Below are 16,098 nucleotides of genomic sequence, written 5' to 3'. Positions count from 1 at the left end.
CAGTAAACCCCTGTGTGTCTGACCTGTCTCTGCTATCAGCTCAGTATATCTGATCTGTCTCTGCTATCAGCTCAGTAAACCCCTGTGTGTCTGACCTGTCTCTGCTATCAGCTCAGTATATCTGACCTGTCTCTGCTATCAGCTCAGTAAACCCCTGTGTGTCTGACCTGTCTCTGCTATCAGCTCAGTAAACCCCTGTGTGTCTGACCTGTCTCTGCTATCAGCTCAGTATATCTGACCTGTCTCTACTATCAGCTCAGTAAACCCCTGTGTGTCTGACCTGTCTCTGCTATCAGCTCAGTAAACCCCTGTGTGTCTGACCTGTCTCTGCTATCAGCTCAGTAAACCCCTGTGTGTCTGACCTGTCTCTGCTATCAGCTCAGTATATCTGACCTGTCTCTGCTATCAGCTCAGTAAACCCCTGTGTGTCTGACCTGTCTCTGCTATCAGCTCAGTATATCTGACCTGTCTCTGCTATCAGCTCAGTATATCTGACCTGTCTCTGCTATCAGCTCAGTAAACCCCTGTGTGTCTGACCTGTCTCTGCTATCAGCTCAGTAAACCCCTGTGTGTCTGACCTGTCTCTGCTATCAGCTCAGTATATCTGACCTGTCTCTGCTATCAGCTCAGTAAACCCCTGTGTGTCTGACCTGTCTCTGCTATCAGCTCAGTATATCTGACCTGTCTCTGCTATCAGCTCAGTAAACCCCTGTGTGTCTGACCTGTCTCTGCTATCAGCTCAGTATATCTGACCTGTCTCTGCTATCAGCTCAGTATATCTGACCTGTCTCTGCTATCAGCTCAGTAAACCCCTGTGTGTCTGACCTGTCTCTGCTATCAGCTCAGTAAACCCCTGTGTGTCTGACCTGTCTCTGCTATCAGCTCAGTAAACCCCTCATGTTGAGTTGACACTGTAATGACTCAGGCGTGTGTCATGTTGAGTTGTCACTAATGATTCAGGCGTGTGTCATGTTGAGTTGTCACTAATGATTCAGGCGTGTGTCATGTTGAGTTGTCACTGTAATGATTCAGGCGTGTGTCATGTTGAGTTGTTACTGTAATGATTCAGGCGTGTGTTATGTTGAGTTGTCACTAATGATTCAGGCGTGTGTTATGTTGAGTTGTCACTAATGATTCAGGCGTGTGTTATGTTGAGTTGTCACTAATGATTCAGGCGTGTGTTATGTTGAGTTGTCACTAATGATTCAGGCGTGTGTCATGTTGAGTTGTTACTGTAATGATTCAGGCGTGTGTTATGTTGAGTTGTCACTAATGATTCAGGCGTGTGTCATGTGGTTGCTGGAGGATCATAATGTAATCAGAGGTTCTTTATCTCTTCAGGCAAAACCATACTTTTTGATTATAAATTACATTTTCTCCCTGACTGTAGCTCACCTGTTGTCCCATGATCCTCTCTGTTCTACCTGGCTGCCTGTAGCTCACCTGTTGTCCCATGATCCTCTCTGTTCTACCTGGCTGCCTGTAGCTCACCTGTTGTCCCATGATCCTCTCTGTTCTACCTGGCTGCCTGTAGCTCACCAGTTGTCCCATGATCCTCTCTGTTCTACCTGGCTGCCTGTAGCTCACCTGTTGTCCCATGATCCTCTCTGTTCTACCTGGCTGCCTGTAGCTCACCTGTTGTCCCATGATCCTCTCTGTTCTACCTGGCTGCCTGTAGCTCACCAGTTGTCCCATGATCCCCTCTCTGTTCTACCTGGCTGCCTGTAGCTCACCTGTTGTCCCATGATCCTCTCTGTTCTACCTGGCTGCCTGTAGCTCACCTGTTGTCCCATGATCCTCTCTGTTCTACCTGGCTGCCTGTAGCTCACCTGTTGTCCCATGATCCTCTCTGTTCTACCTGGCTGCCTGTAGCTCACCTGTTGTCCCATGATCCTCTCTGTTCTACCTGGCTGCCTGTAGCTCACCAGTTGTCCCATGATCCTCTCTGTTCTACCTGGCTGCCTGTAGCTCACCAGTTGTCCCATGATCCTCTCTGTTCTACCTGGCTGACTATAGCTCACCAGTTGTCCCATGATCCTCTCTGTTCTACCTGGCTGCCTGTCTACCTGCTGCCTGTTCTAGCTCACCAGTTGTCCCATGATCCTCTCTGTTCTACCTGGCTGCCTGTAGCTCACCAGTTGTCCCATGATCCTCTCTGTTCTACCTGGCTGCCTGTAGCTCACCAGTTGTCCCATGATCCTCTCTGTTCTACCTGGCTGCCTGTAGCTCACCTGTTGTCCCATGATCCTCTCTGTTCTACCTGGCTGCCTGTAGCTCACCAGTTGTCCCATGATCCTCTCTGTTCTACCTGGCTGCCTGTAGCTCACCAGTTGTCCCATGATCCTCTCTGTTCTACCTGGCTGCCTGTAGCTCACCAGTTGTCCCATGATCCTCTCTGTTCTACCTGGCTGCCTGTAGCTCACCAGTTGTCCCATGATCCTCTCTGTTCTACCTGGCTGCCTGTAGCTCACCAGTTGTCCCATGATCCTCTCTGTTCTACCTGGCTGCCTGTAGCTCACCAGTTGTCCCATGATCCTCTCTGTTCTACCTGGCTGCCTGTAGCTCACCAGTTGTCCCATCCTCTCTGATCCATGATCCTCTCTGTTCTACCTGGCTGCCTGTATCTCACCTGTTGTCCCATGATCCTCTCTGTTCTACCTGGCTGCCTGTAGCTCACCAGTTGTCCCATGATCCTCTCTGTTCTAGGTCATATGTTCAGAGAGGAATACCTGGAAGAAGATGAGGAACCACCTTTGCTGCTCAGCTCTTGTCCTTCTCACGGTACGTTTCTTTGTGTGTGTGTTTGTGTGTTTGTGTGTGTGTGTGTGTGTGTGTGTGTGTGTGTGTGTGTGTTTGTGTGTGTGTGTATGTGAGAGAGACGTGTGTGTGTTTGTGTGTGTGTGTGTATGTGAGAGAGACGTGTGTGTGTTTGTGTGTTTGTGTGTATGTGAGAGAGACGTGTGTGTGTCTCATTATTTGAGTCACTAATCTGAGTGTGTATTCCAGGTGTTTTGCTCTGGAGGGACTGTAGCCGTGCAGTGTCCCTGGGGGGAGGGGTGTGTGTGTCTGCGGTGCCCCAGTGGCCAGGAGCCAATCAAGGTAGGACAGAAGATCCCAAACTCACCTCTCATTACCCTGTCATCCTAACTCACCTCTCATTACCCTGTCATCCTAACTCACCTATCATTACCCTGTCATCCTAACTCATCTCTCATTACCCTGTCATCCTAACTCACCTCTCATTACCCTGTCATCCTAACTCACCTCTCATTACCCTGTCATCCTAACTCACCTATCATTACCCTGTCATCCTAACTCACCTCTCATTACCCTGTCATCCTAACTCACCTCTCATTACCCTGTCATCCTAACTCACCTCTCATTACCCTGTCATCCTAACTCACCTATCATTACCCTGTCATCCTAACTCACCTATCATTACCCTGTCATCCTAACTCACCTCTCATTACCCTGTCATCCTAACTCACCTCTCATTACCCTGTCATCCTAACTCACCTAACTCACTAACTCACCTCTCATTACCCTGTCATCTAACTCACCTCTCATTACCCTGTCATCCTAACTCACCTCTCATTACCCTGTCATCCTAACTCACCTCTCATTACCCTGTCATCCTAACTCACCTTTCATTAAATCAAATAAAATGTATTTATATAGCCCTTATATCAGTTGATATCTCAAAGTGCTGTACAGAAACCCAGCCTAAAATCCCAAACAGCAAGCAATGCAGGTATAGAAGCACGGTGGCTAGGAAAAACTCCCTAGAAAGGCCAAAACCTAGGAAGAAACCTAGAGAGGAAGCAGGCTATGTGGGGTGGCCAGTCCTCTTCTGGCTGTGCCGGGTGGAGATTATAACAGAACATGGCCAAGATGTTCAAATGTTCATAAATGACCAGCTGGGTCAAATTATAATAATCACAGTAGTTGTCGAGGGTGCAACAAGTCAGCACCTCCAGGAGTAAATGTCAGTTGGCTTTTCATAGCGGATCATTGAGAGTATCTCTACCGCTCCTGCTGTCTCTAGAGAGTTGAAAATAGCAGGTCTGAGACAGGTAGCACGCCCGGTGAACAGGTCAGGGTTCCATAGCCGCAGGCAGAACAGTTGAAACTGGAGCAGCAGCACGGCCAGGTGGACTGGGGACAGCAAGGAGTCATCATGCCAGGTAGTCCTGAGGCATGGTCCTAGGGCTCAGGTCCTTCGAGAGAGAGAAAGAAAGAGAGAATTAGAGAGAGCATACTTAAATTCACACAGGACACCGGATAAGACAGGAGAAGCACTCCAGATATAACAAACTGACACTAGCCCCCCGACACATAAACTACTGCAGCATAAATACTGGAGGCTGAGACAGGAGGGGTCAGGATACATTGTGGCCCCATCCGATGGACAGGGCCAAACAGGCAGGATGTAACCCCACCCACTTTGCCAAAGCACAGCCCCCACACCACTAGAGGGATATCTTCAACCACCAACTTACCATCCTGAGACAAGGCCGAGTATAGCCCACAAAGATCTCCGCCACGGCACAACCCAAGGGGGGGCGCCAACCCAGACAGGAAGATCACGTCAGTGACTCAATCCACTCAAGTGACACACCCCTCCTAGGGACGGCATGGAAGAGCACCAGTAAGCCAGTGACTCAGCCCCTGTAATAGGGTTAGAGGCAGAGAATCCCAGTGGAGAGAGGGGAACCGGTCAGGCAGAGACAGCAAGGGCGGTTTATTGCTTCAGAGCCTTTCCGTTCACCTTCACACTCCTGGGCCAGACTACACTCAATCATATGACCCACTGAAGAGATGAGTCTTCAGTAAAGACTTAAAGGTTGAGACAGAGTCTGCGTCTCTCACATGGGTAGGCAGACCGTTCCATAAAAATGGAGCTCTATAGGAGAAAGCCCTGGCCCCAGCTGTTTGCTTAGAAATTCTAGGGACAATAAGGAGGCCTGCGTCTTGTGACCGTAGCGTACGTGTAGGTATGTATGGCAGGACCAAATCAGAAAGATAGGTAGGAGCAAGCCCATGTAATGCTTTGTAGGTTAGCAGTAAAACCTTGAAATCAGCCCTGGCCTTAACATAATGCCAGTGTAGGGAGGCTAGCACTGGAGTAATATGATCACATTTTTTGGTTCTAGTCAGGATTCTAGCAGCCATATTTAGCACTAACTGAATGATATGTTAGTCAAAAGAGAGATCAGGGTCCAGAGTAATGCTGAGGTCCTTCACAGTTTTATTTGAGACGACTGTACAACCATCAATATTAATTGTCAGATTCAACAGAAGATCTCTTTGTTTCTTGGGACATAGAACAAGCATCTCTGTTTTGTTCGAGTTTAAAAGTAGAAAGTTTGCAGCCATCCACTTCCTTACAGTGGGGCAAAAAAGTAGTCAGCCACCAATTGTGCAAGTTCTCCCACTTAAAAAGATGAGAGAGGTCTGTAATTTTCATCATAGGTACACTTCAACTATGACAGACAAAATGAGAAAAGAAATCACATTGTAGGATTTTTATGAATTCATTTGCAAATTATGGTGAAAATAAGTATTTGGTCACCTACAGACAAGCAAGATTTCTGGCTCTCACAGACCTGTAACTTCTTCTTTAAGAGGCTCCTCTGTCATCCACTCGTTACCTGTATTAATGGGACCTGTTTGAACTTGTTATCAGTATAAAAGACACCTGTCCACAACATCAAACAGTCACACTCCAAACTCCACTATGGCCAAGACCAAAGAGCTGTCAAAGGACACCAGAAACTAAATTGTAGACCTGCACCAGACTGGGAAGACTGAATCTGCAATAGGTAAGCAGCTTGGTTTGAAGAAATCAACTGTGGGAGCAATTATTAGGAAATGGAAGACATGCAAGACCACTGATGATCTCCCTTGATCCTGGGCTCCACGCAAGATCTCACCCCGTGGGGTCAAAATGATCACAAGAACGGTGAGCAAAAATCCCAGAACCACACGGGGGGACCTAGTGAATGACCTGCAGAGAGCTGGGACCAAAGTAACAAAGCCTACCATCAGTAACACACTACGCCGCCAGGGACTCAAATCCTGCAGTGCCAGACGTGTCCCCCTGCTTAAGCCAGTACATGTCCAGGCCCGTCTGAAGTTTGCTAGAGAGCATTTGGATGATCCAGAAGAAGATTGGGAGTATGTCAAATGGTCAGATGAAACCAAAACAGAACTTTTTGTTAGAAACTCAACTCGTCGTGTTTGGAGGACAAAGAATGCTGAGTTGCATCCGATGAACACCATACCTACTGTGAAGCATGGGGGTGGAAACATCATGCTTTGGGGCTGTTTTTCTGCAAAGGGACCAGGACGACTGATCTGTGTAAAGGAAAGAATGAATGGGGCCATGTATCGTGAGATTTTGAGTGAAAACCTCCTTCCATCAGCAAGGGCATTGAAGATGAAACATGGCTGGGTCTTTCAGCATGACAATGATCCCAAACACACCGCCCGGGCAACGAAGGAGTGGCTCCGTAAGAAGCATTTCAAGGTCCTGGAGTGGCCTAGCCAGTCTCCAGATCTCAACCCCATAGAAAATCTTTGGAGGGAGTTGAAAGTCCGTGTTGCCCAGCAACAGCCCCAAAACATCACTGCTCTAGAGGAGATCTGCATGGAGGAATGGGCCAAAATACCAGCAACAGTGTGTGAAAACCTTGTGAAGACTTACAGAAAACGTTCGACCTCTGACCTCTGTCATTTGTTGGCAAAAGGGTATATAACAAAGTATTGAGAAACTTTTGTTATTGACCAAATACTTATTTTCCACCAGAATTTGCAAAGAAATTCATTAAAAATCCTACAATGTGATTTTCTGGATTTTTTTTCTATTTTTGTCTGTCATAGTTGAAGTGTACCTATGATGAAATTACAGGCCTCTCTCATCTTTTTAAGTGGGAGAACTTGCACAATTGGTGGCTGACTAAATACTTTTTTGCCCCACTGTACATATATTATTTTTATATACAGTACACAGTATATTTATATATATTTATATATACAGTATATTTATATATATACAGTACATTTATATATATACAGCATATTTGTATATATACAGCATATATACATGTATATATATACATTATATTTATATATATATATAGTATATTTGTATATATACAGTTTATTATACATTTATATATATACAGTATATGTATATAGTATATTTATATATATACAGTATATCTGTATACATAGTTTATTATACATTTATATATATACAGTATATGTATATATATATATAGTATATATATATATAGTATATTTATATATATATAGTATATTTTATATATATATACAGTATATTTGTATATATACAGTTTATTATACATTTATATATATACAGTATATGTATATATATATATATATATATATAATATATTTATATATATATACAGTATATTTGTATATATACAGTATATTTGTATATATACAGTATATTATACATGTATATATATACAGGATATTTATATATATATATATATATATATATTATATATATATATATATATACACAGTATATGTCTCTGCACAATTTCATATGAAACCGAAAAATAGGTCATGTATCTTAGTTCCTGCCCAGAACGGCAGTGTTAGTCATTTTGGAACGTCTTATTGAACACAGAACAACTGTAGTGTATGTGTGTAATTACAGTGGTTCATCTACTCTGTTCTGAGATGTGAAGATGTTTTCTCCTGCCAGGCTTGCGGGCAGGTCAAGGGACCAGGCGAGGTGGTGCAATGTCAGTCTTGTCCAGCAGGCACGTTTTCAGACGGCTATGACTCTGATCAATGTCGCCCACACTCCTCCTGCGGGGTCCTCAACAAAATGGCTGTGACCTCTGGTACATCACACTCTAATGCTGTCTGCGGAGACTGCCTGTCTGGGTATGTATCCCCATAACTACCCTCTCCCTGTTCCTCAATATGAGGACACCATAACTACCCTCTCCCTGTTCCTCAATATGAGGAGACTATAACTACCCTCTCCCTGTTCCTCAATATGAGGAGACTATAACTACCCTCTCCCTGTTCCTCAATATGAGGAGACCATAACTACCCTCTCCCTGTTCCTCAATATGAGGACACCATAACTACCCTCTCCCTGTTCCTCAATATGAGGAGACTATAACTACCCTCTCCCTGTTCCTCAATATGAGGAGACCATAACTACCCTCTCCCTGTTCCTCAATATGAGGACACCATAACTACCCTCTCCCTGTTCCTCAATATGAGGAGACTATAACTACCCTCTCCTGTTCCTCAATATGAGGAGACTATAACTACCCTCTCCCTGTTCCTCAATATGAGGAGACCATAACTACCCTCTCCCTGTTCCTCAATATGAGGACACCATAACTACCCTCTCCCTGTTCCTCAATATGAGGACACCATAACTACCCTCTCCCTGTTCCTCAATATGAGGACACCATAACTACCCTCTCCCTGTTCCTCAATATGAGGACACCATAACTACCCTCTCCCTGTTCCTCAATATGAGGAGACTATAACTACCCTCTCCCTGTTCCTCAATATGAGGACACCATAACTACCCTCTCCCTGTTCCTCAATATGAGGAGACTATAACTACCCTCTCCCTGTTCCTCAATATGAGGACCCCATAACTACCCTCTCCCTGTTCCTCAATATGAGGACACCATAACTACCCTCTCCCTGTTCCTCAATATGAGGACACCATAACTACCCTCTCCCTGTTCCTCAATATGAGGACACCATAACTACCCTCTCCCTGTTCCTCAATATGAGGAGACTATAACTACCCTCTCCCTGTTCCTCAATATGAGGAGACCATAACTACCCTCTCCCTGTTCCTCAATATGAGGAGACTATAACTACCCTCTCCCTGTTCCTCAATATGAGGACCCCATAACTACCCTCTCCCTGTTCCTCAATATGAGGAGACCATAACTACCCTCTCCCTGTTCCTCAATATGAGGAGACTATAACTACCCTCTCCCTGTTCCTCAATATGAGGAGACCATAACTACCCTCTCCCTGTTCCTCAATATGAGGAGACTATAACTACCCTCTCCCTGTTCCTCAATATGAGGAGACTATAACTACCCTCTCCCTGTTCCTCAATATGAGGAGACCATAACTACCCTCTCCCTGTTCCTCAATATGAGGACCCCATAACTACCCTCTCCCTGTTCCTCAATATGAGGAGACCATAACTACCCTCTCCCTGTTCCTCAATATGAGGAGACTATAACTACCCTCTCCCTGTTCCTCAATATGAGGAGACCATAACTACCCTCTCCCTGTTCCTCAATATGAGGAGACTATAACTACCCTCTCCCTGTTCCTCAATATGAGGAGACTATAACTACCCTCTCCCTGTTCCTCAATATGAGGAGACCATAACTACCCTCTCCCTGTTCCTCAATATGAGGAGACCATAACTACCCTCTCCCTGTTCCTCAATATGAGGAGACTATAACTACCCTCTCCCTGTTCCTCAATATGAGGAGACTATAACTACCCTCTCCCTGTTCCTCAATATGAGGAGACTATAACTACCCTCTCCCTGTTCCTCAATATGAGGAGACTATAACTACCCTCTCCCTGTTCCTCAATATGAGGAGACTATAACTACCCTCTCCCTGTGTATCTCAATATATACCAAACAAGTGCAACAAGCATGTTTTTTCTTCCTAAAAATGTAATGACTAAAATGTAAATATGACATGGGACCATGAAATGAAATACACTGCTATGATAACATGGTATTGTTGTGATATTAATATTGTTTGGTGCCTCTAGGTTCCACCCCACTGCTGGGAGGTCAGCCTCCACCCTGGTCTGTGTGAGAGGTGAGTGTGGGCAGAAACAATATCACGCCAGCACATAGTCAACCACTGTGATTATGTTTCCACTGGTGGAATAATGGTTTTAACAGGGTCATATTCTCTCTCATGTCTCTGTTTCTCTCTGTCCTTCCCAAAACCCTAGCTCCCCCTTATCTCTCCCCAGCCCCCCCGGCCCAGTCTACCCACGTGCGTGCGGTGCGTACGGTAGGTAAGGGTTTGGCGGGAAGTGGCGGCCTGTCGGTGAACGGTACGGCAGTGCGGAACCCGGAGGAGAAGAGTACAGAGTATGCCGTGTTCGTCCTGGTGCCAATCTTCTGTGTGATGGGACTCCTGGGGATCCTCATCTGTAATATCCTCAAGAAGAAAGGATACCACTGCACTGCTGAGAAGGAGGGAGGAGACGAGGAGAATGCCACACCACAGAAAGAGGGTAAGAGAGACAGAGTGTTAGGGAGAGAGAGACACGAGAGAGTTTAATATAACAAACCTTTGGTTTTCAGATGTAATAATGTTTTTTTATACCTCCTCACCTTAAGTTATATTGACATGTCTTGGCCTTTCACCTTTCACCTTCCTAAATCCATCCTGAATCCACATGTCTAGTAGGATCAAGATAACCCTGAAAAACTGTCCTAATCACTACATTTGAGTGAAAAGAAAACGCAAAATCGACATTCAAGCCTGATTGCATTACCAAATCCTTATCCCTATCCGGAGAATCACAATCAAATGTTACAGTTTTGAAAAAACCCAGATTCTAACATTTAATCCTATCCGATTGCTGAAATATTCTCAGTTAACATTTGAAATCTGTCCCTGGACAGTAAACCTGAATCCTCAGACTCACTGTTTCAGATCTGACATATTTACACGTAAAGGGGATACACATGGGCGTCACACACTGGGAAGCAGGTCTCTACAGAACACAAGGAGGCTCCTGAATAAGCTGATATCTCTCTAAGGGCAGTGATGTACAGTAGATCCTCTGATACAGACAATACCTACACCTCTCAATATCACAGGGCACAAACAAATCCCATTTTTCTTTCAGCCCCTTTCATAGACAGTAGTCATGTTAGACTATAAGCCATGTAATGAGGGTGTGGTGGGGGGAACTAATAACTCTGACGCAAAGGGAACAGTACACATTCTAATCCCCTTAAGATCAGATGGAATTCCATAACACACGCACACGCACGCACGCACACACACACACTCCCAATCTGGTTGGCATTGCCTTTGTATCTCTTGCTCTGCTTTGATGCATGAGGATCACAGTGAGGAGAGAGTGTATCTTTATTTGATTGTGTGTGTGTGTGTGTGTGTGTGTGTGTGTGTGTGTGTGTGTGTGTGTGTGTGTGTGTGTGTGTGTGTTTGTGCCACCAAACACAGCTGTCTCTACAATAGGCCTGGCCTTACAGCGTCGTCTCCGTTGACGACTGTTTATGGTTCCTGTTGCTGTGTCCATGCTTACCTCCGCTACACTGTCACACCAGGGCTGGACTTGTTTATCTTGTTTTCTCCCTCTTCCTGTCTGATGTTGCTAGTGTCTCAGTCCCCATCCCCTTGTGAAACCGTAGCTGCCCTGTAGCATGGAGAAACTCCCTCTCGCCCTCCCCTCCTGCTTCTCTCCCTCTCTACGAGGAACAAGACACTATCAGTCTATCTCTCCTTTCCCAGATCAATTATTCAATAATGTCTCCTCTCCTTTCCTCTCCCTCATATCACCCACTTCTCCTTTCCTTTCCTCTCCCGTCTCTCTCTCTCTCTCTCTCTCTCTCTTTCCTTCTCTACCTCTCCTCTCTCTTTTCTTCTCTCTGTCTCTCTCGCTCTATCCCTCTCTCTCTTTATTTCTTCCTTTTTTCTTCTCTCTCCTTCTCTATCTCCCTCTCCTTCTCTCTCTCCCTCTCTCTCTCTCCCTCAATCTCTCCCTCTCCTTCTCTCTCTCCCTCTATCTCCCTCCTCTCTCTCTCTCTCCCTCTATCTCCTCTCCCTCTCCTCTCTCTCTCTCTCCCTCTCCTTCTCTCTCCCTCTCCTTCTCTCTCCTTCTCTCTCTCCCTCTCTCTCCCTCTCCTTCTCTCTCTCCCTCTCCTTCTCTCTCTCCCTCTCTCTCCCTCTCCTTCTCTATCTATGTCTCTCTCTCGTCTCTCTCTCTCTCTTTCTTCTCTCTCTGTCCTCTCTCTCTCTCTCTCTTTTATTCTCTCTCTCTGTCCTTCTCTTTCTCTGTCTCTCTCTTACACCAGCACTTTACTCATTAATGTATGTGTGTGTGTGTGTGTGTGTGTGTGTGTGTGTGTGTGTGTGAGACACACCTTTTCTTCTGTCAGTTCTCTTTTAACCTCCACTGACACAGTGAACACTCATTTGAGAGCATGGGGTTGTACAAGCTATACAGAATACATATATGTGGATTGCATTTGTAGATCTATGGCTTTTGGTAAAGTATTGAGGAGTAGTTAGTTCAGCGTAGATCTATGGCTTTGGGTAAAGTATTGAGGAGTAGTTAGTTCAGCGTAGATCTATGGCTTTTGGTAAAGTATTGAGGAGTAGTTAGTTCAGCGTAGATCTATGGCTTTGGGTAAAGTATTGAGGAGTAGTTAGTTCAGCGTAGATCTATGGCTTTTGGTAAAGTATTGAGGAGTAGTTAGTTCAGCGTAGATCTATGGCTTTTGGTAAAGTATTGAGGAGTAGTTAGTTCAGCGTAGATCTATGGCTTTGGGTAAATTATTGAGGAGTAGTTAGTTCAGCGTAGATCTATGGCTTTGGGTAAAGTATTGAGGAGTAGTTAGTTCAGCGTAGATCTATGGCTTTGGGTAAAGTATTGAGGAGTAGTTAGTTCAGCGTAGATCTATGGCTTTGGGTAAAGTATTGAGGAGTAGTTAGTTCAGCGTAGATCTATGGCTTTGGGTAAAGTATTGAGGAGTAGTTAGTTCAGCGTAGATGGCTTTGGGTAAAGTATTGATGGTAGTTAGTTCAGCGTAGATCTATGGTTTTTGGGTAAATTATTGTGGAACAAAGACAGTTAGTTAAAGTAGACAGACAGTTAGGCTTTTGGTAAAGTATTGAGGAGTAGTTAGTTCAGCGTAGATCTATGGCTTTGGGTAAAGTATTGAGGAGTAGTTAGTTCAGCGTAGATCTATCTTTGGGTAAAGTATTGAGGAGTAGTTAGTTCAGCTAGATTATGGCTTTTGGTAAAGTATTGAGGAGTAGTTAGTTCAGCGTAGATCTATGGCTTTGGGTAAAGTATTGAGGAGTAGTTAGTTCAGCGTAGATCATGGCTTTTGGTAAAGTATTGAGGAGTAGTTAGTTCAGCGTAGATCTGGCTTTGGGTAAAGTATTGAGGGCGTAGATCTATGGCTTTTGGGTAAAGTATTGAGGGTAGTTAGTTTAGTGGCTTTCAGCTTTGGGTTATTGAGGAGTAGTTAGTTCAGCGTAGATCTATGGCTTTGGTAAAGTATTGAAGTAGTTAGTTCAGCGTAGATCTATGGCTTTGGGTAAAGTATTGAGGAGTAGTTAGTTCAGCGTAGATCTATGGCTTTTGGTAAAGTATTGAGGAGTAGTTAGTTCAGCGTAGATCTATGGCTTTTGGTAAAGTATTGAGGAGTAGTTAGTTCAGCGGGTAAAGTATTGAGGAGTAGTTAGTTCGTGTTAGTCTGATCTATGGCTTTTGGTAAAGTATTGAGGAGTAGTTAGTTCAGCGTAGATCTATGGCTTTGGGTAAAGTATTGAGGAGTAGTTCAGATCTATGGCTTTTGGTAAAAGTATTGAGGAGTAAAGCGTAAATGGCTTTGAGGCTGTTAGTTCAGCTGATCTATGGCTTTGGGTAAATTATTGAGGAGTAGTTAGTTCAGCGTAGTGGCTTTGGGTAAATTATTGAGAGTAGTTAGTTGTGCGAGATCTATGGCTTTGGGTAAAGTACAGACAGTTACAGCTTTGGGTAAAGTATTGAGGAGTAGATGCTGATCTATGGAAATTACAGAGGAGAGTTCAGGCGTAGATCTATGGACAAAGTACAGTCTGACAGACAGATAGGCTGACTCAGACAGAAATACCATTGTTCACGGTGGAGAGGAAGCTATTGTTGTGGAACAAAGACAGACAGACAGACAGACAGACAGACAGACAGACAGACAGACAGACAGACAGACAGACAGACAGACACAGACAGACAGACAGACAGACAGACAGACACAGACACACAGACAGACAGACAGACAGACAGACACACAGAGTGCTGAATGGAGCATGCAGCTGAGTTAGCTATTCTAGTGCCTCCATCTGTTCGCTTCTTCCATCTCTTCTGTTGGTTGCTCTCATACAAGGACTGTCAGCCTTATGAGAGAGAGAGGAGGGCAGATAGAGAATACAACATATTTAGTTATAGGGAGCAAGAGAGAAATGTGGAATGAAAGAGACAGAGACAGACAGACAGACAGAGGGACAGAGAGAAATGTGGAATGAAATAGACAGAGAGACAGAGACAGAGAGACAGACAGAGGGACAGAGAGAAAGAGAGAGACAGAGAGAGCGAGAGAGAGAGAGAATAGTTGAGAACTAGGGAGATTTAGCAAGCTTAATCAGCTCTGTTGGTGTACACAGCCCTAAAGTTGTCTGACATACCATCCCACTGACGTCTCTATTCAGTCACTCAAACACACATCACATCACACATTCACACAGGGAGAGTCTCTCATTTCCAGAGCTTTTTCTTTATTCAGTTGAAAAGTAAGTTTTGTTCAATTCCCTGTGGAATTGTTTATTATTTCTAAGATGAATCCCAGTGTCGTCCCTATTTAGTTCTCTGGTAGCCTACTTTCACATGACCTGTCATTATCTCTGGGTAGTCAACTACTAACAGTAATGTTGAATGTTTCTCTCCCCCCCTTCTCTCTCTCTCCCCCCTCTCTTTCTCCCCCTCTCTCTCTGTAGGTAACGGTTGTCCCTACATCGTAGATGACCCTAATGAAGACACCATCAGTGTTCTGGTACGCCTCATCACAGAGAAGAAAGGTACCAGTCCCTTTATGATGATGTCAATGCTTCTTCTGATTTCATAGGCCTGATCCTAGTGCAGCCCCTAGCCCTTTACCAGTTGTGTGTTTGGAGAACCGAAGCAAAACAACAGCGCTGTAAGCTCTTCTATGCCCACTACAAGGCCCAGGTTAAGCCACGTTACTTCCTCCTATACCGTCTCTTCAGATCTGCAAACACAGAAAGACGGCTCTGCTAAGTGAAACCACTAACTGCCTCAATATGAATAGCAGCCTATTCATTTCCCTGCTGTGGGACTAACACTATTGATCGATTGAGTTACTGTGGTGAGTGCTGTCATCACACTTGATTTGATTTCCCCAAGGAATCCCCACGTGTGTGTGCGTGTGTGTACGCGTGTGTGTGTGTGTGTGTGTGTGTGTGTGTGTGTAATCACTCATGCAGCTGTTCTCTGTAGTATTTGCTGAAGCACTGTATGTGTTGTAGAGAATGCTGCTGCCCTGGAGGAGCTGCTATTGGAGTACGAGAGTAAACAGATGGACATCAGCAAAGCCTCCGCAATCAAGTGAGGACCCTGTATATAATACATACCTTAGTGTTCTGGGTCAGAGCAATGACCCTGTATATAATACATACCTTAGTGTTCTGGGTCAGAGCAATGACCCTGTATATAATACATACCTTAGTGTTCTGGGTCAGAGCAATGACCCTGTATATAATACATACCTTAGTGTTCTGGGTCAGAGCAATGACCCTGTCTAGACAATACATACCTTAGTGTTGGGTCAGAGCAATGACCCTGCCTAGACAATACATACCTTAGTGTTCTGGGTCAGAGCAATGACCCTGTATATAATACATACCTTAGTGTTCTGGGTCAGAGCAATGACCTTGTATATAATACATACCTTAGTGTTCTGGGTCAGAGCAATGACCCTGTATATAATACATACCTTAGTGTTCTGGGTCAGAGCAATGACCCTGCCTAGATAATACATACCTTAGTGTTCTGGGTCAGAGCAATGACCCTGCCTAGACAATACATACCTTAGTGTTCTGGGTCAGAGCAATGACCCTGCCTATACAATACATACCTTAGTGTTCTGGGTCAGAGCAATGACCCTGTATATAATACATACCTTAGTGTTCTGGGTCAGAGCAATGACCTTGTATATAATACATACCTTAGTGTTCTGGGTCAGAGCAATGACCCTGTATATAATACATACCTTAGTGT

General features: G+C 44.6%; 1 protein-coding gene across 3 annotated transcripts in view; it reads left to right on the top strand.

Annotated features, from left to right (window-relative positions):
* LOC115115121 (tumor necrosis factor receptor superfamily member 19L-like) overlaps nt 1-16,098 on the top strand; it is a 61,492-nt gene that overhangs the window by 31,529 nt on the left and 13,865 nt on the right. For all 3 annotated transcript variants that reach the window (XM_065000530.1, XM_065000531.1, XM_065000529.1), the window contains exons 2-8: nt 2,707-2,781; nt 3,007-3,099; nt 7,742-7,926; nt 9,823-9,872; nt 10,012-10,299; nt 14,799-14,879; nt 15,348-15,426. In XM_065000530.1, the coding sequence (XP_064856602.1) occupies nt 2,740-2,781; nt 3,007-3,099; nt 7,742-7,926; nt 9,823-9,872; nt 10,012-10,299; nt 14,799-14,879; nt 15,348-15,426 (818 nt within the window). In that variant the 5' untranslated portion in view covers nt 2,707-2,739. The remainder of the gene's footprint in view (nt 1-2,706; nt 2,782-3,006; nt 3,100-7,741; nt 7,927-9,822; nt 9,873-10,011; nt 10,300-14,798; nt 14,880-15,347; nt 15,427-16,098) is intronic.

This window comes from Oncorhynchus nerka, linkage group LG14 (assembly GCF_034236695.1).
Source record: "Oncorhynchus nerka isolate Pitt River linkage group LG14, Oner_Uvic_2.0, whole genome shotgun sequence".
In the NCBI taxonomy this organism is placed as follows: domain Eukaryota; kingdom Metazoa; phylum Chordata; class Actinopteri; order Salmoniformes; family Salmonidae; genus Oncorhynchus; species Oncorhynchus nerka.
Note: the sequence above shows the minus strand (reverse complement) of the source record. Positions and strands in the feature narration are given on the sequence as shown.